The 15,476-nt window shown below is 35.2% G+C and overlaps 1 protein-coding gene across 1 annotated transcript in view; it reads right to left on the minus strand.

Moving 5' to 3' along the window:
• TPTE2 (transmembrane phosphoinositide 3-phosphatase and tensin homolog 2) overlaps positions 1-15,476 on the minus strand; it is a 91,736-nt gene that overhangs the window by 47,390 nt on the left and 28,870 nt on the right. Inside the window, exons 9-14 of the mRNA XM_082365456.1 lie at positions 15,024-15,077; positions 14,081-14,116; positions 13,302-13,367; positions 4,125-4,175; positions 2,133-2,294; positions 493-612 (exon numbers count right to left, since the gene is read on the minus strand). Of these exons, the coding sequence (XP_082221582.1) occupies positions 493-612; positions 2,133-2,294; positions 4,125-4,175; positions 13,302-13,367; positions 14,081-14,116; positions 15,024-15,077 (489 nt within the window). The remainder of the gene's footprint in view (positions 1-492; positions 613-2,132; positions 2,295-4,124; positions 4,176-13,301; positions 13,368-14,080; positions 14,117-15,023; positions 15,078-15,476) is intronic.

The following is a 15,476-nucleotide window of genomic DNA, read 5'->3' on the forward strand; positions in this document are numbered from 1 at the left end:
TATACTGCAAAAATTCTACCTCTGTGTTTCTACCCATGTCACCTCGTTTTCTCTTCCATTTGTTCCTTTTTAGAGAATCATCATTGGAGTCACTCAAATTTTTCATCAACTCAAACCAGTACTCTCTTGGTTACAGGAAAAACCCAGGAATTTCACGTGTAAGAAATTTGTGGTTGAAGCGCAAGTGGGAATTTCAAAATGTAGAGAAGTTCAAGTTAGGACAAGAAGCAAGTCCCCAGTTTCTTCTTTGGGGCACCATCTTCTTCATTCAACTAAAGGTACTCAGCGTGGACACCCTTCACTGGTCTCTAAACACCACCATCCTTTAGTTTCCAGATATGTGGAAATTTATTTCAATGTTTCATTTTCAAGCAGCTTATTTAGCACAGAATTAGCACATTCAGAGTTAAAAAGATTACACAAAATGAAAGCCACAGAAAATATTTTTTAAGAAAGAAAAACTTTAAGAGAAGGGAAGCATATGTTTCTTACTCAGGGAAATCTTTAAGAACCTTAAAGTCATAGAAAATATAAGCGATATTGACCAGTAGAGTCACCACAATAATGGCAGCATCTAAGGAGTTAACTATATCAGAAAAATACGGTCGTACCCTGTAATAAAAAACAAAAAAATATATAAGTTTATGCTTCCCCAAAGAAGAGATAGGGATATTTTAAGAGCACAAATTATTTGACTCATCCCCCTTAAGATTTCTGGTTTGGGATTTCCCTGGTGGTCCAGTGGGTAAGACTCTGCGCTCCCGATGTAGGGAGCCTGGGGTTAGATCCCTGGTCAGGGAACTAGATCCCGCGTGCATGCTGCAACTAAGAGTCCACATGCCGCAACTAAGAACCAGCGCAGCCAAAATAAATAAATATTTTTTTAAAAAAGGAATTCTGCTTTGATGAATGATTTAAAGTGCATTTACTAGACTAGATTAAGGAAAAAAATATTCATGCTCATTTTATACTTATATAGGACAAAAGCATCAATATGGCAAGTATAACCATAAGTATAGTAAGAGGTATAACCAAACCATTGAACAAGAGGCAAGCATTGCCTTCACACAGGTGGGAGAGAGAGATGGGATGGTGAGCCATGCTATCAGACAATGGAAGCTGAACATGTCACAGCCCTAGAGAAACGGGCTGTGAGAAGTGCATGAAAGGAGCTTGTGAGAGCAAGACGGGTCCACTACTTTGGCCTGCAAACTCATCACCTGGTTTTGCACCCACAGTGGAATCCCAGTGACCTGGTGTGGCCTCCTCTGTGCAAAGCTGAACTTTCAGCCCCGGCACCTCCTCCTCAACACTAGCTCCTTCAGCCATGGGCACTGGGGCTCCGGGGAAAGCTTCTTCTAATCCTGGGGTAGCCCCTTTAGGCTCTGAGTAACCTGGGAGTGGACAACTGTCCTTAGCTCGGAGGCATGAGGACAGAGATTCAGCCAGAAAGGAGACAAGCATGTTCCGAAATGCTCTGGATGAAGTGAGGCTGGGGAATTTAGTCCCTGACTCGCTCTCCCATAGAGCTTAACACAAGTTTTTGTTCATTTATTTTTAAATTTCTCATTTTTAAAAAATTTTTTGGCCTTGCAGCTTGCAGGATCTTAGTTCCCCAACCAGGGATCGAACCCACGCCCCCTGCAGTGGAGGCATGGAGTCCTAACCATTGGACCACCAGGGAAGTACCACAAATTTTTATTTTAACTGAGGTAGGGTTTGCTCATGATCTATTATCTAGTATTTAATATACTGTCAGCTTTTATTTACATTGAACTCAATAAAAATATCAATATTTATACTTCACATACATATTCCTCTTAATAATGTGCATGTAGACATATTAGCTGCCTGGCCCCATTTTGCAAACCCTTTAAGCTTTATCTGTTGAAGGAACCATCTAGAATACATGGTTTGGAGGCTAGAGTGCCAGTTGCAATAGTAATAGTAAAGCTCAATCTGATAGAAATTGGGATTTGGATTGTTGTTTCTCTTGTGGAGTATGCCTTCGAGGAGAATTATTCTGATAAAGAGCGGCATATTTAGTTGGGTTGACCTGGTAATTACTTGGGATGCTTCTCATAGCAGTACGAAATAGTTCTATGTGCTTTTAAAAAATTAATCAAACTTACCCTTCTATAAATACTCGAAGAAAAACATCCATGAAAAAAAATAAAGCAATAGCTAAAGAAACTGAATGATATTCCAAAGGAATATACATCGTGCTATCAGAGACAACTATGTCTGTAATGATGAGGGACACATCCACAAAGATCAGCAAAATTCCAAAAATTCTACAACAAACAAATAAATAAACCAAATAAGGATAAAATGGTTTTCACCCCTATAGGTAGACTAACTTCAGCCCAATGATCTGATATCAAAATGTCATTATTTTGGATTAAACTGTTCAGTGGTAGGGAGAACTGCTCTTAGAATCTGAACATAAATTACTCTGCTTTCACCCAATAGAAGCAGTTGTTAGGGAAATAAATTTCCGACTAAACCACTTCATGATATCATGCCCTTTTATATTAAGACACATCAGACCAACGCTCCAAGACAGAATAGGCAAACTACATTAAAATTACATGTTTCCACTTGTAAACTCTTCTTAAAATTTAAGAATTTTAGAAGGGTCTTCTATCAATTTCCCACAATAAATTAAACCTCATTAATCTTGATATTTTTAAAGAATTTAGTAATAAAAACCAAGTGAAAGCATGACTAACATAAGCCCTTAAAAGACTACTTTGAAGTGAACTGATGAGGATGAGTATAATTTGTGTGACTTTCTGTCTGAATTTAAAAAAAAAAAAAAAATCCCACAAGGACTCAGAGGCAAAGAATATACAAATCAATTTTCACTGCAAAGTAAAGGAGCTGTTACAGTGGAGGATTACTGGACTGAATGTCAATATTATGACATAGTATGAGTGTGTTTCATGTTTGGTAATTGCAATCAGTGTTGCTTTTGTTGTGGTCATCCATGTACAATGCTTGGTGTCAGTCTATTTATCTCTTGTAAAAATAAAATACAGTGTGTGTGTGTGAAAAAAAAAAAATCATGTCAGAGGAAAGACAAAATTATCTTTCTGTTCTCTCTATAGAAAAGTATAACATAACATGTCATATGAAGAGACAGCCAAAGAGTATGCAGATCAAAGATACAGAAAAAGTGTTACAAGGTCAGAGATCTAGCAGTCAATTAATTTTAAAAATTATGTTATTGTTCTGGATGTTGTAATATTTGTGACAATTATCAGCTTTTTAATTTTTAATTTGAGATTTTCCTCCTTCTTATATATATATTTATATATTTTTTAGTCTAATATATATATATTTTATAATCAGATTAAATCCATGAGGGAATATGTAAAAAAAAAAAAAAAAAAAAAAAAAAAGACTACTTTGACCAGTAAGGCTTCTTATCAGTGAGATTATCAACAAATATAAGATTACATATCAATGGATGGTTCTGGCACAGTTCTGGGCACATAAGAAGGAATTCAATTCCATGAATACATACATAATTGAACTCTAAAGTAACTCTTAAGCCTTCTTCCTATATATGCTGAACACATTCTCTATAAGTTGATTATACTATTTGTATAATCTATGAAGATAAATTAATCTTAAAGCACTTTTTCACAATTGCAATGCAAATTAAAATATTATCAATTTAAAAGGAAGCAAGTATATTGTGTGAATCTGTAACATAGTATGAAATCTTACTATCATGTAGAGAAGAAAGATCTAAGTAAAATGTTTCCAGAATTAAGGAATAATTCTAGGTGAATAAGGTATTTACTAAAACACTTTCCTTATAGCTATAGAATTTTGAAATGCATGTTTCATTATTTTTACTTTTACAGGTGAACAAAAAGCATGTTAATATGTTGCTATTAGACTCGGTACATGCCATTTCTTTGCAATTCTTAATGTTCAGCTTCAATTAAAATTCCAAGATAAATTAGATTGCATTAAACGGGGTACAAAGGTTATTTAGCGACATACTGACAGTGGAAATGCTTTTTGTTCCCTCCCAGATCCTTTGCCATTAAAAAATATTGATATTAAATTAATACATACTTAATTACCTCCTTTTCTAGAGTCTCACATACCTGAAAGTGAAGGATGATACAATGAAGTACACAATTCTCTTAATCTTGCTGCTGCAAAAAGAAGTAAAAATAAAACTTCAGAGCTTTCAAGTGTATCAGATTTTTCCTAACATACAGTATGAATTTAACCAACAAAGGCCTTTATAAATATAATTTTTAAAGTCTCCAGAAGTTGCCTAACAAAATGCTTTTTACTAATAACTGTAAAAATTTCACCTGATTCTTTTTTTTTCTTTCTTTCCTATGTAGAATATATGTGAAAAAAACACTAACCTTTCCCTTGACTGTAAAGCCCTAATCCCAGTTTAATGGTAAGATTAAGCTTGGGGTCATCAACTAAAGCAACAGAGCGTGGAGACAGAAGGGAATGGTAGAAGAGATGTGTGTTCCAGCTCTCCCATGAGTGAGCTGTGGGGTCCTGGGCAAGTCATCAAACTATGGCCAAACCTGTTCTACAACAATAGAATAAGGGACCTTCAGGGAAGCTCTTGTCTTGTAATATGCATTTCTTGAAACAAGTCACCCCATGAATAAGACAGTTAAACATTAATGAGACTCACAGCTGGGGTGGGAAGTGCACTTTGGGGGTGAGGAATGTTAGTAAGATACATTTCAAAGGAGAAACACCCTGGAGGCTGGGCTCCTCCCATTAGTAGTAGGAGGAGACGGTTTTATAGCACCAGCAGTTGTGCCTCATTTTACCCTATGGCTGGAGACAAGGTAGTCATTGAGGAGCAATTTCTTGCCCTGCTGAAGCCTCCAACACGTGACCCAAATTCCACCCCAAGTGGGATTTGATCCCAAAGCAATGCTCACAGACTGCGCCCAAGACTGGAGAAGAGGGAGGACAGATGCCTAATAGAACTGCGGCACTGCCAAATGGAACAGGCCACAGATGGATACTGTTGGGCTAAGCTGAGCTATAAGATCTCCCCACCCCCTCTAATTTCTCCCTTCTCCATCTGCACCCACTACCTCTGCCCAGGCTTAGCGAGCAAAGGTTGATGAGGATGGGGAACTGATTGGCCAAAAGAGGTGAACCTCCCCTGAGGTTGCCATTCTCTTAATACAAGCCCTTTCTGATCCCAGACAGACTATCAGATCTCTGGGTAGCAAAGAAATGTTACAACAAATCAGAACTTACTTGACAAAGTGAATTTACAGAACCATGCCCGACAGAATCATTGGGGCACAAAAGGATGGCTTGGGGGTGGCTTTAGGCTCTACTATCACTTTCAGTGCCTCCCAAAACTACCCCAAGTAAATTTAGAATTGAGATTTTTTTTAACAAAGAGTGTGCTATATAAATGCAGCTTCAAACAATGTGTGTGGAGTTTGCTGGGAAAGGACAGTAACTCAATAATTATACATTTAGAAAAAGTACTATTCATATGTGGGAGCAACAGACATACACTCTCCAACACCCAGTGCAACCATGTAACCTTCCTAAAAATGATTACTCAGAGAAGTGCTTGAGCCAACTGAGCAAGGAATAAAAATGAAGAAGGCAGGAATAAGGAAGACGGCTTACAGAGAAAAGGTGTCAAGAAATAAAATCATAAAAATTCAGAACTAAGTCCAAATCATCATTGTTAATGTAGCACGTGGAAATGTAAACAAATGATTCTAAAAGCAAAGATAAGTAACAGAATTCTCGATAATAGTATGGATTTAAATTTGCAGGGTTTTTCCACAATAATTTAGGTTTCTCAGAAGACAGAAGTAAAAGCATGTTGCATTTCTATCTTCCCAGATACAAGTCCAGTTTTAAACTGGATACTGATGGAGAAACAAAGGTACAATTATGTTTTCTAAAAACAGGTTTATAACTTTCATATTATTAAAACTTAAATAAAAACAAATCAACTAATAGCATAATGTTAAAAAAATTTAAAGAAAAAATATCAAGGAAGTGTTTAATACAGAAAACAAAGTAAAATGATAGCAAATAAAACCGAACATACCTGAAATAATAAATACAAACACATTACTCTCATATCAAATACTGACAAATACTTTTAGATAAGTTTAAGAACTAAATGCACTATATGCTGTATATAAGAACAAAAACTAAATTAAAATGATAGTTTGAAAATAAAGAGATGGACAAAGATATTAGATGCAAATGTGAAATCTCAAAACATTAAAAGTTGTAATATTAATATCAAAGTTGAATTCAAAGCAAAAATATTAACTATGACCAAGACTTATTTTATACTGATAGAAGGCAGACTCTATAAGATACTATTAAGACCATGTTGAACAGCGGTGGGATCTGCATTGGGGGCAGGTCCTATCTTTCCCATTGGACACTTATTTCTCTGCACAGATGGTGGAGGGAGGCATGTGGTCATACTCAAAGCATTAAAGGCACTGGGATGATTCTTTGGTTTTCCTACTCTCACTCCAGGGCTCTGGGTCCCCCCCACCAAACTATCCATAACAGACAAGGCTATATTCCTAGATTAAACTCAGGCTGAAGAGAGCAGAGTCAGGCTTTAGATCTGAATCCAACCTAAGTTCGCTCACTAGGATTCTCTACTGGGACTTAGAGAGAAACCTCCAAAGTACCCAGGAGTGTCCTTTGCCCGGCTTGGTCCTCAGGGATATACTTTCCTTTGGAGTGGGGTGTTGGTAGCAAAGATAAGATCTGAGTGTCCCTGGTCAAATACTATCCATTTAAAAAAATATATATATATATATTTTAAAACTACATATATATATATATATATATAGTTTCTATTGTTCAGAGAAAACATATTTAAAGCATTTCTATGAAATTTTAAAAGAAATTTATCCTACAAGAAGATAAAAAAACTTTAATGGTACTCTAAAATATAAAAATTATTCAGACAACATTTTCTGACCATGATTTAATAAAACCAGTGAAGTGGCAGAGTACTAATATACAAGATATTTAATTGCATTTTATCACTATAGAAATTTTAAAGGTGCCACATATGACAACTTAGATTAAATGGAGATATTGTTTGAAAGACACAAACTACTAAAATGTGCTCAAGAAAAAATAGATAACCTGAATAGTTTAAAAGGTAATATATCTTGTAGAGAAATTGAACTTGTAGTTTAAAACTTTCCAACAACAACAAAAAAGTCCAAGCCCAAGTGACTTCACTGGAGAATTCTACTTAATTCTTCAAGGAAGATATAAATCTAAACAAATTCTTCCATAAAACAGAAGAATAGGGACTACTTCCAAACTCATTTTAGCAGATTAGCATTACCCTGATACCAAAACCAGTAAAGACATTACCTGACAAGAAAATTACCAATATCCCTCATAAATATATTTACAAAAATCCTTAACAAAACATTAATAAATTGAATCCAGCAGTATATATATATTTTAAATTCATGACCACTTAGTGTTTGTTCCAGGAATTCAAGGATGGTTCAACATTCTAAATATAACGTAACTCGCCATGTCAATAAACTAAGGAAAATAAAACATATGATAATCTCAATAGAGGCAAAAAATTTTTTAAACAAAATTTAACATCCATTTATGATAAAAACTTTCAGTGAACTAGGAAAAAAGGGAACTTCCTTAACCTGACAAGGGGCATTTACGCCCCCCCCAAAACAAACAAACAAAAAAACCTATGGCTGATATCAATCTTAATGGTGAGACTGAATGTTTTCTTCCAATGATTAGGCATCTAGGATGTCAGTTCACACTTCTTCCACTCAAAATTATATTGGAGTCAATGTAATAAAGCAAGAAATGGAAATAAAAGGCCTATAGATTGAAAAGGAAGAAATAAAACTCTCACTATTGAGGCCCGCGCACCGCGATGAAGAGTGGCCCCCGCTTGCCACAACTAGAGAAAGCCCTTGCACAGAAACGAAGACCCAACACAGCCAAAAATAAATTAATCAAAAAAATAAAAAATAAATAAATCTTAAACACATTTAAAAAAAAAAAAAAAAAAAACAAAACTCTATTTGTAGATGAGATGCTTGCCTACCTAGAAAATCCCAAGGAATCTACAAAAAAGCTAACAGAACTAATAAGTGAGTTTAATAGTTATTGTATAAAAGGTCAATATACAAAATTCAATTATATTTCTATATACTAGCAATGAACGATTGAAAAGTAGAAATTTAAGCAACTGAACCATTTATATTAGCACCAAAACCCATGAAATACTTTTTTATAAAGTAACAAAATATGTGCAGGATCTGTATGCTGAAAATTACAAAACTTGACGAAAGAAAATGAAAACCTAAAGATAAGAAGAGATGTGAAATTGTACTGCCATTTTGGAAACTATTTCTTATACAATTAAACATACACTTTACCATAAGTATCAGCAATCCTATTCCTTGGCACTAACCAAAGATAAATGAAAGTTGTGTCCACACAAAAAACTTGTACACAAATGTTCATAGCCACATTACTCATAACAGGCCAAAACTGGAAATAATCCAAATGTCCATCAATGGGTGAATGGATAAGAAAATATGGTACATTCACAGTGATGTCAGAAACATGACAGAGTGAAAAACTACCTCTGTCTCTCCCCTTCAATCTACAACCAATAAAACATCCACAATTCAACAAAGGTGCCACTGTCCAACACAACAGTTTTCCAGAGGACTCCACACATCTGTACATCTAAAGGCAGGTGGATTGGAACACTTAGAAGAGATGGAACAAGGGAACAGTGGAATCAGTGCCTGCAATCCTGGCCCTCTGACCACAGCAGCTGTGCCCACATCTTCAGAGAACACAGTAGCAGCAGGGGAAGCAGCACACATGACTCCAGGCTCCAGACCACACCAGCACCCATGGCTACATGTAACTGACCAACAGTGGGGCCTGGGATCCTGTCCCTCCAGCCACCGAGGTGACCACAACCTCACTGCCACTCCCCCACCTGCAGTGGCACAGCCCATGAACTCAATGAGATATAAGAAAACTCAGAAAGGCAGTTTAATGAGCCCAGGAATAAAGATGAATGAACAGAAAGAATATTTTACCAAAGAGACTAAAACTCTAAAAAGAAACAATTGAGAGATTGGGATTGACATATACACACTACTATATATAAAACAGATAACTAATAAGAACCTACTGTGTAGTACAGGGAACTCTACTCAATAGAGTGGTTATATATGTATAGGTATAACTGATTCATTTTGCTGTACAGCAGAAACTAACACAATACTGTAAATCAACTATACATCAATAAAAAATAACTAAAATAAATAAAAAGGAAACAAAAAGAAACCCTGGAGCTGAAGAACTTAATAAATGAGATGAAGAACACACATTAGAAGCACTGGAAACAGAGCAGACAATATGGAAGAGAGAATTAGCAAGCTGGAAGATAGCAATCTAGAAATGATACAAGTAGAAGAGGAAAGAGAAATAAGAGTTTTAAAAGGAAGAAATCCTGAGAGAATTATCTGACTCTTTCAGGAAGGGCAACATTAGGATAGTGCATATCCCAGAAGGAGAAGAGAGGGAAAAGAGAGCAGAGAGTTTATTTAAAGAAACAATAGCTGAGAACATCCCAAACTTGGGGAAGGAACTGGAGATACAAGTCCATTATGCTAAGAGAACACCTAATTACGTCAATGCAAAAAGACCTTCTCCAAGACACATAATATTAAAATTGTTAAAAGTGAATGACAAAGAATTTTAAAATCAGCTAGGGCAAAAAAGATGGTAACCTACCAGGGAACCCCCACTTTTAGGCTATCAGTAGATTTCTCAGCAGAAACCCTACAGGCCAAGAGGGAGTGGAATGACATTCTCAAAATACTGAAAGATAAAAACTGTCACCCAAGAATACTCTATATAACACAGTTATCATTCAGATATGAAGGAGAAATAAATGCTTTCCCAGACAAACAAAAGCTGGAGTTCATCAACAGTAGACCTGCCTTACAAGAGATGTTGAAAGGAACTCTTCTATCAGAAACAAAAGGACAAAAATACACAAAACTTTGAGCAAGGTGATAAATAGAACCAGAAAATTACCACTCTTTACCAAGATAGGTTTTTAAATACTTTATTATAGTATAAAGGTTAAAGGGAGAGAAAAAAAGAAAGCAGAAAAATAACTATAGCTATCTATAGTTTGGTAACAAACTCACTAAACAAAAACGGGTAATTTGAGACTACAAAAACAAAAGGGGAAGAGGAAAAGGATGGAACTTATGTTTTTAAAAAACGTTTTAGTTCATTATAAATTATATCATAATGGGTGAAAAGCATGCTGAAATCAAAAGGCTAGAAAAATTATTAAATAAAATAGATTCTGGAAAGACCCAGTCTATAAAGATTCATAACATAACAGAAGTGGATTTTAAAATCTTTGAACAAGATATAAATGTTTTCAATAATGGGTTCATTCATTCAACCAAACTCACTGAGTGCCTACTATGTGCCATGGCACTGTTTGAGGCACTGGAGATACAGCAGTTAAAAAAATGGACAAAATTTTCTTCCGTCATGATGTTTAAATTCTGTCTCGTGCAGACCATAAATATAATAAATAAGTAAATAAGGTAGTAAGTTATAAGGTGATAAATGCAATAAGGATCATTAAATTAGGGTAAGGACAATGGAGGGGGATGCAACTTTGATGCTGGGAAAACTAAGTAGTCACCTGTGAGAAAAGTAGAGTCCTGCATTTTATATCTTAATACAAAATAAATCCTGATGTTTTATTTAAATGTAGAAAATATATTCAAAACATAGATGAATTTTGGTGAATATATTAAAATCTTAGGTAGAGAAAGACTTTCTGACACTAAAGGCATAAATCATAAAGAAAAGGACAGATGTACTCAACTGTATGAGGATTATAAACTTCTATATAGTGAAAAGCTAGGCAACCTGGGAAAAAATACTTGCCCTATCTATGATATAAAAAGGATATATTTAACTTTTCTATCCAGTGGCAGTGATAAACACCCCAATTTTAAACGGGCAAAGGTAGTTTGCAAACAATGAAATACAAGTTCTATGGAAAAAAGTATAAACAAAAACAATGTCAAATGTGCATTAGAACAAACATTTACTAACATTGAAAAGATGAGCAATGGCTAGAGTGAAAGGGGAAGAAATGTACACTGCATCTTGGTGTGGAAAGTATCAAAATCAATAGCCTCACAAACGTTCCTTTTGACACAGAATTTACACCTCTGAGAATTTTTATTATAAAGAAATAAAATATACAGAGGTTTGGTCTCAAAGTTATTCATCATTTTTTGTAATAAGTCACAGCTTAAATGTCCAGAAATATCTGACAATTTAAATGAATGACAATTTAAACATCTATACCATGAAATATTATACACCTGTCAAAAGGAATGTTGCAAATTTAAAAATCAATAAAGTCAAATATAGGCAGAACTTCAGGCAACAATAAAAAATCTGAAATTAAAAAATATATAATGTTGTAAATGCAAATGTAAATGCATGGAAATATAGTCATGATATGTCACTAAGTAATAAGGTTATTTTTAAAACAATGTATGATACCATATCCATAAACAAAAAATGTATAAGCCTAAAGAACCTTGAAGGGCATCTATTAAACATTAGGAATGCCTGTTAATGGGAGGATTTATTGCTTGTTTGTATTTTCTGATTTTCCTAATAGTGAAATTTTGTTGCTTTATTTTTGGTTTTAAGTATAAATTTTATTTATGGTGCTTTAGAGTTTTAAAATCACACTAATATGTGTGTACATATTACTCCACATTTATTTTTAGTTTTTTATTATACTACACCCAGCACCCAGTAGATAGATATTGTAGATAGCATTATTACCAGTTTACAGATAAAAGACCTAAAATTTAAAGTAGTTTAGTATTTTGCCAAGTGTCTAGTGCATATTAGATGCCAAAGCCAAGCACTGATTCCAGGTCTTACTCCAAATCTAATACCATCCCCTGGTCCGAAACACCAGTGTCTCTCACACAGGGACTACTGAAATGCCACCCAAATCTATACCATAAGCATTTGTAATTTAAAAAACAAAACTAAACTAACACTTCTTCTTTGTAAGAAGGAAATGCTTGCCTTGCTCAGTCTATTCAAATTTTGCCCCTGCCCTGCGCAGCCTCATTGCAGAAAATATATAGTTAATATGCAGACATATCATTTAATTAAGTAGCAAGAGTGAACTCTTCATTGATGGCCCATGATGAAAAAACAGAAAATGGAAATTCATGGGTAATTTGAAGAGCTATTTGTATTCATTAGTCGCCCCTTTATTTTTCATGTTGTTTTTGTCTAGACACCAACAGATTACAACAGTAACCAATTCATTGCCTCTTTAGCAATACCCACTCCCCAACGTTAATTCAAGTTGGTGAATGGTTAAGTAACTGGCCAAGAGAGTAGCAGAAGAAAAACTGCATGAATAATTCTGCAGTCCAGACACATGGGATTTTTTTGGAAGTACAACTGATTTACAATATTATATTAGTTTCGGGTGTACAACATAGCGATTCAATAATTTTATAGATTATATTCTATTTAAAGTTATTACAAAATAATGGCTATATTTCCCTGTGCTGTACAATATATCCTTGATGCTTATTTTATACATAGTAGTTTGGGGGAGGGAGAGTCAGACGTGTGTGATTTTAAGAATGTATCGTGTCCTTGTCATTGAGTACAGGTAAAAATGCCTTCAGATCAGTGCAATAGGAAGTACTCTCGTGAGATTACTCAGAAACAAGTCAAAATTAATAAAATCCCAACGGACATGAAGAGGTCTTTAATCAGCAAAACATGTTTGCTTTTGCTCTCAGTCCCATTTGCTCATAGATAAAATCAACAAAACTAGGAATCGGAACATATGCAAGAAAAATGAGAAAGGAACACAAGAGAAGAGCAAGCAGCATTCTGCAATCCTCTGTTTAGAAAGAAACTTTGTAATAAAATTAGTCTCTACTAAGGATATTTTCACATTTTCAAACTAGAAGAACATTTACTTGTGAATACGTGGAAATATTTTTTCAAGTATGGTACTTATATGCAAATTCAAATAGACTCATTGTATACCCTCCCTCCCAAACATTTTGCTATCTTTCCATAGCTCTTTTTTTTCACCTCAGCATGAGCCCCATCTTCTAAAAGATAAGAAATCCATCAACAGCTCCCTCCCTCCGAACTTCAAACTGACTTACTAATGTGAATTGAGAGAGTCAACGTCTTCATCACCATCATCGATCTTGGACAGCTGTTCCATCATACTTTAACCGCCAACAAATGCAAAAACATATCATTAGAGATTTGCTACATGGAACAGTGATGTGAAAAACTTATTTGAAGAAAAAGAATTCCTTAAATCTAAAGGAACCACGACTTAGCTCACTGGATGACCCAATCTTACAGAAAGAAATTTGGAATCATTGTCTAGAAAACTCTGCATTCCTATGGATACTTCCAAGACTGAATTTTGCAAATCTTTCTCTCTCTGTGTTTCTCCCTATGTCTCTGTCTCTGTGTCTGCTTCTCTCTCTCTGTCTCACTCTTTCTATAATGATAGAGATTAATAATATATAGATAGCACTGATGCAAGTAAATTATATCAGCAGCCTTGGAAGGCACCATAATTAAAAGGCAAGATATATCAAAGTAGTCAAAGACCTTTGATGCCAATTTATTTGGGTCATTGTGAAGGATTTAAAATGTACATAGCACGAAATGACTTCACTTTTTTTGGCTGAAATTGGATACACGTGCTCTAGAACTTATAAACTGGTTGAACTCTAAAAAAATTATACGTCAGTTAGTTATTTGGAACCTGGGTCCCTGCACCACCTACTTTTCACATATTATGGATATCTTGTTTTCTCCTTGAGTAGGTTTCAAATAACTGCCTGAGACAAGGACTCCATAACTAATTGGATTTCACAAATCTTAATAGCCTCCCTTTTCCCCTCTTTCTATATTTATATCTCACCTTTCATCTCTGCCTCTCGATTCACATGAGTCAGGGCTAAAGGATTAAAATGTACATAGTAAGACTCCATGTGTCTTAAAGATTTATTTTTAAATGCAATTTAGCTATAATTACTCTGCAATTTATAATTTAGTTGCCCTAAAAATAACATTCTAATCAGTTATTTAAAACCTGGTATTTAATTTTTCTGTAGAAATGAACTTTATATATTGGTAATAAAAATCTTAGTCCTGTGGGAAAACGTAATCAAATTTAGGTACATTTCTTTACTCCTGAACCTAATCCCCAAGTGTAACACCATTTTGTGATTAAATTTACTTCAAATTCAGCTTGAGTTTGTATGTACTAATCTCACTTGCCCTATAATTTTCTGCCTTCTCAAGTCCCTACACCACCTAGTAACCCTTCACGAATCATAGATGTCTTTCCTGCCCTTCAGACAGGGTCAAGACAAGGCAGGGTCTCCCTCCAACGTGATGGTGGGTTTGGGTTTGGGGCACCAGCCTCACATGGTGGCAGAGCTCTGGAAAGTGAGGGACACATCCAGGGTCTATCAGATCCATTTTTTTCTGTTGAGGGTTCCCCTCTGCTCTCTATCCACTGAGACCTTCTCCTAACTCCTAATATGATTCTGTCCTCTCTTGGCCCATGCATGGGCAATCTGATACCTTCCTAAGGGAAAGTATCAGATAGTGGCTGCTCCTAAGGGTAACAAACAGACTAGGGGTAAGAACACTCCCTTTTATGACCTGTTCTTTTTTTTCCCCCAAATAGATCCAAAAAAGAAAGAAAGTAACATACTGAGGCTGGCAAAACAAACAAACAAACAAAACCCTTAGATAAAGCATGGAAGAAACTCTGTATTGCCGTAGATGCTCCCCAGAATAAATTTCACAAATCTCAACATCCCCCCTTACACTATCTATATATATTTATATCTCACCTTTCATCGAAGGGTTCAACACAAGTTACTTTTTCCACCTGGCTCTGGTCATAGCTAAAGGATTATAAATGCACATGGTAAGACGTCAGGTCTCCCTAGACTTATTTTTAAATGCACATTAGCTACAATTGCTCTACAATTTATAACCTAGTTGTCCTAAAAATAACATTCTAATCAGTTATTTAAAACCTGGTATTTCATTTTCCCCTGTAAGTGAGGCTTTATACATTTGTAATGAAAATCTTAGTCCTGGGGGGGAAAATATGTCATGAATCAAGTTTATAGACATTTCTTGACTCCTGAACCCCTTCAGGAGTACAACTTTCTCCTTGCAAAATAAGTTTCTCTCCTTTCTTGGCCCATTTTAGTAGAGCCTCAAACACAACCATTTGGATAGTTTCCCTAGGGGTTTCGGCTGCATCTAAGAGTGATAAACAGATGAGTAAGAAGCAT

This window comes from Balaenoptera borealis, assembly GCF_965194805.1.
Source record: "Balaenoptera borealis genome assembly, chromosome: 18".
In the NCBI taxonomy this organism is placed as follows: Eukaryota; Metazoa; Chordata; class Mammalia; order Artiodactyla; family Balaenopteridae; genus Balaenoptera; species Balaenoptera borealis.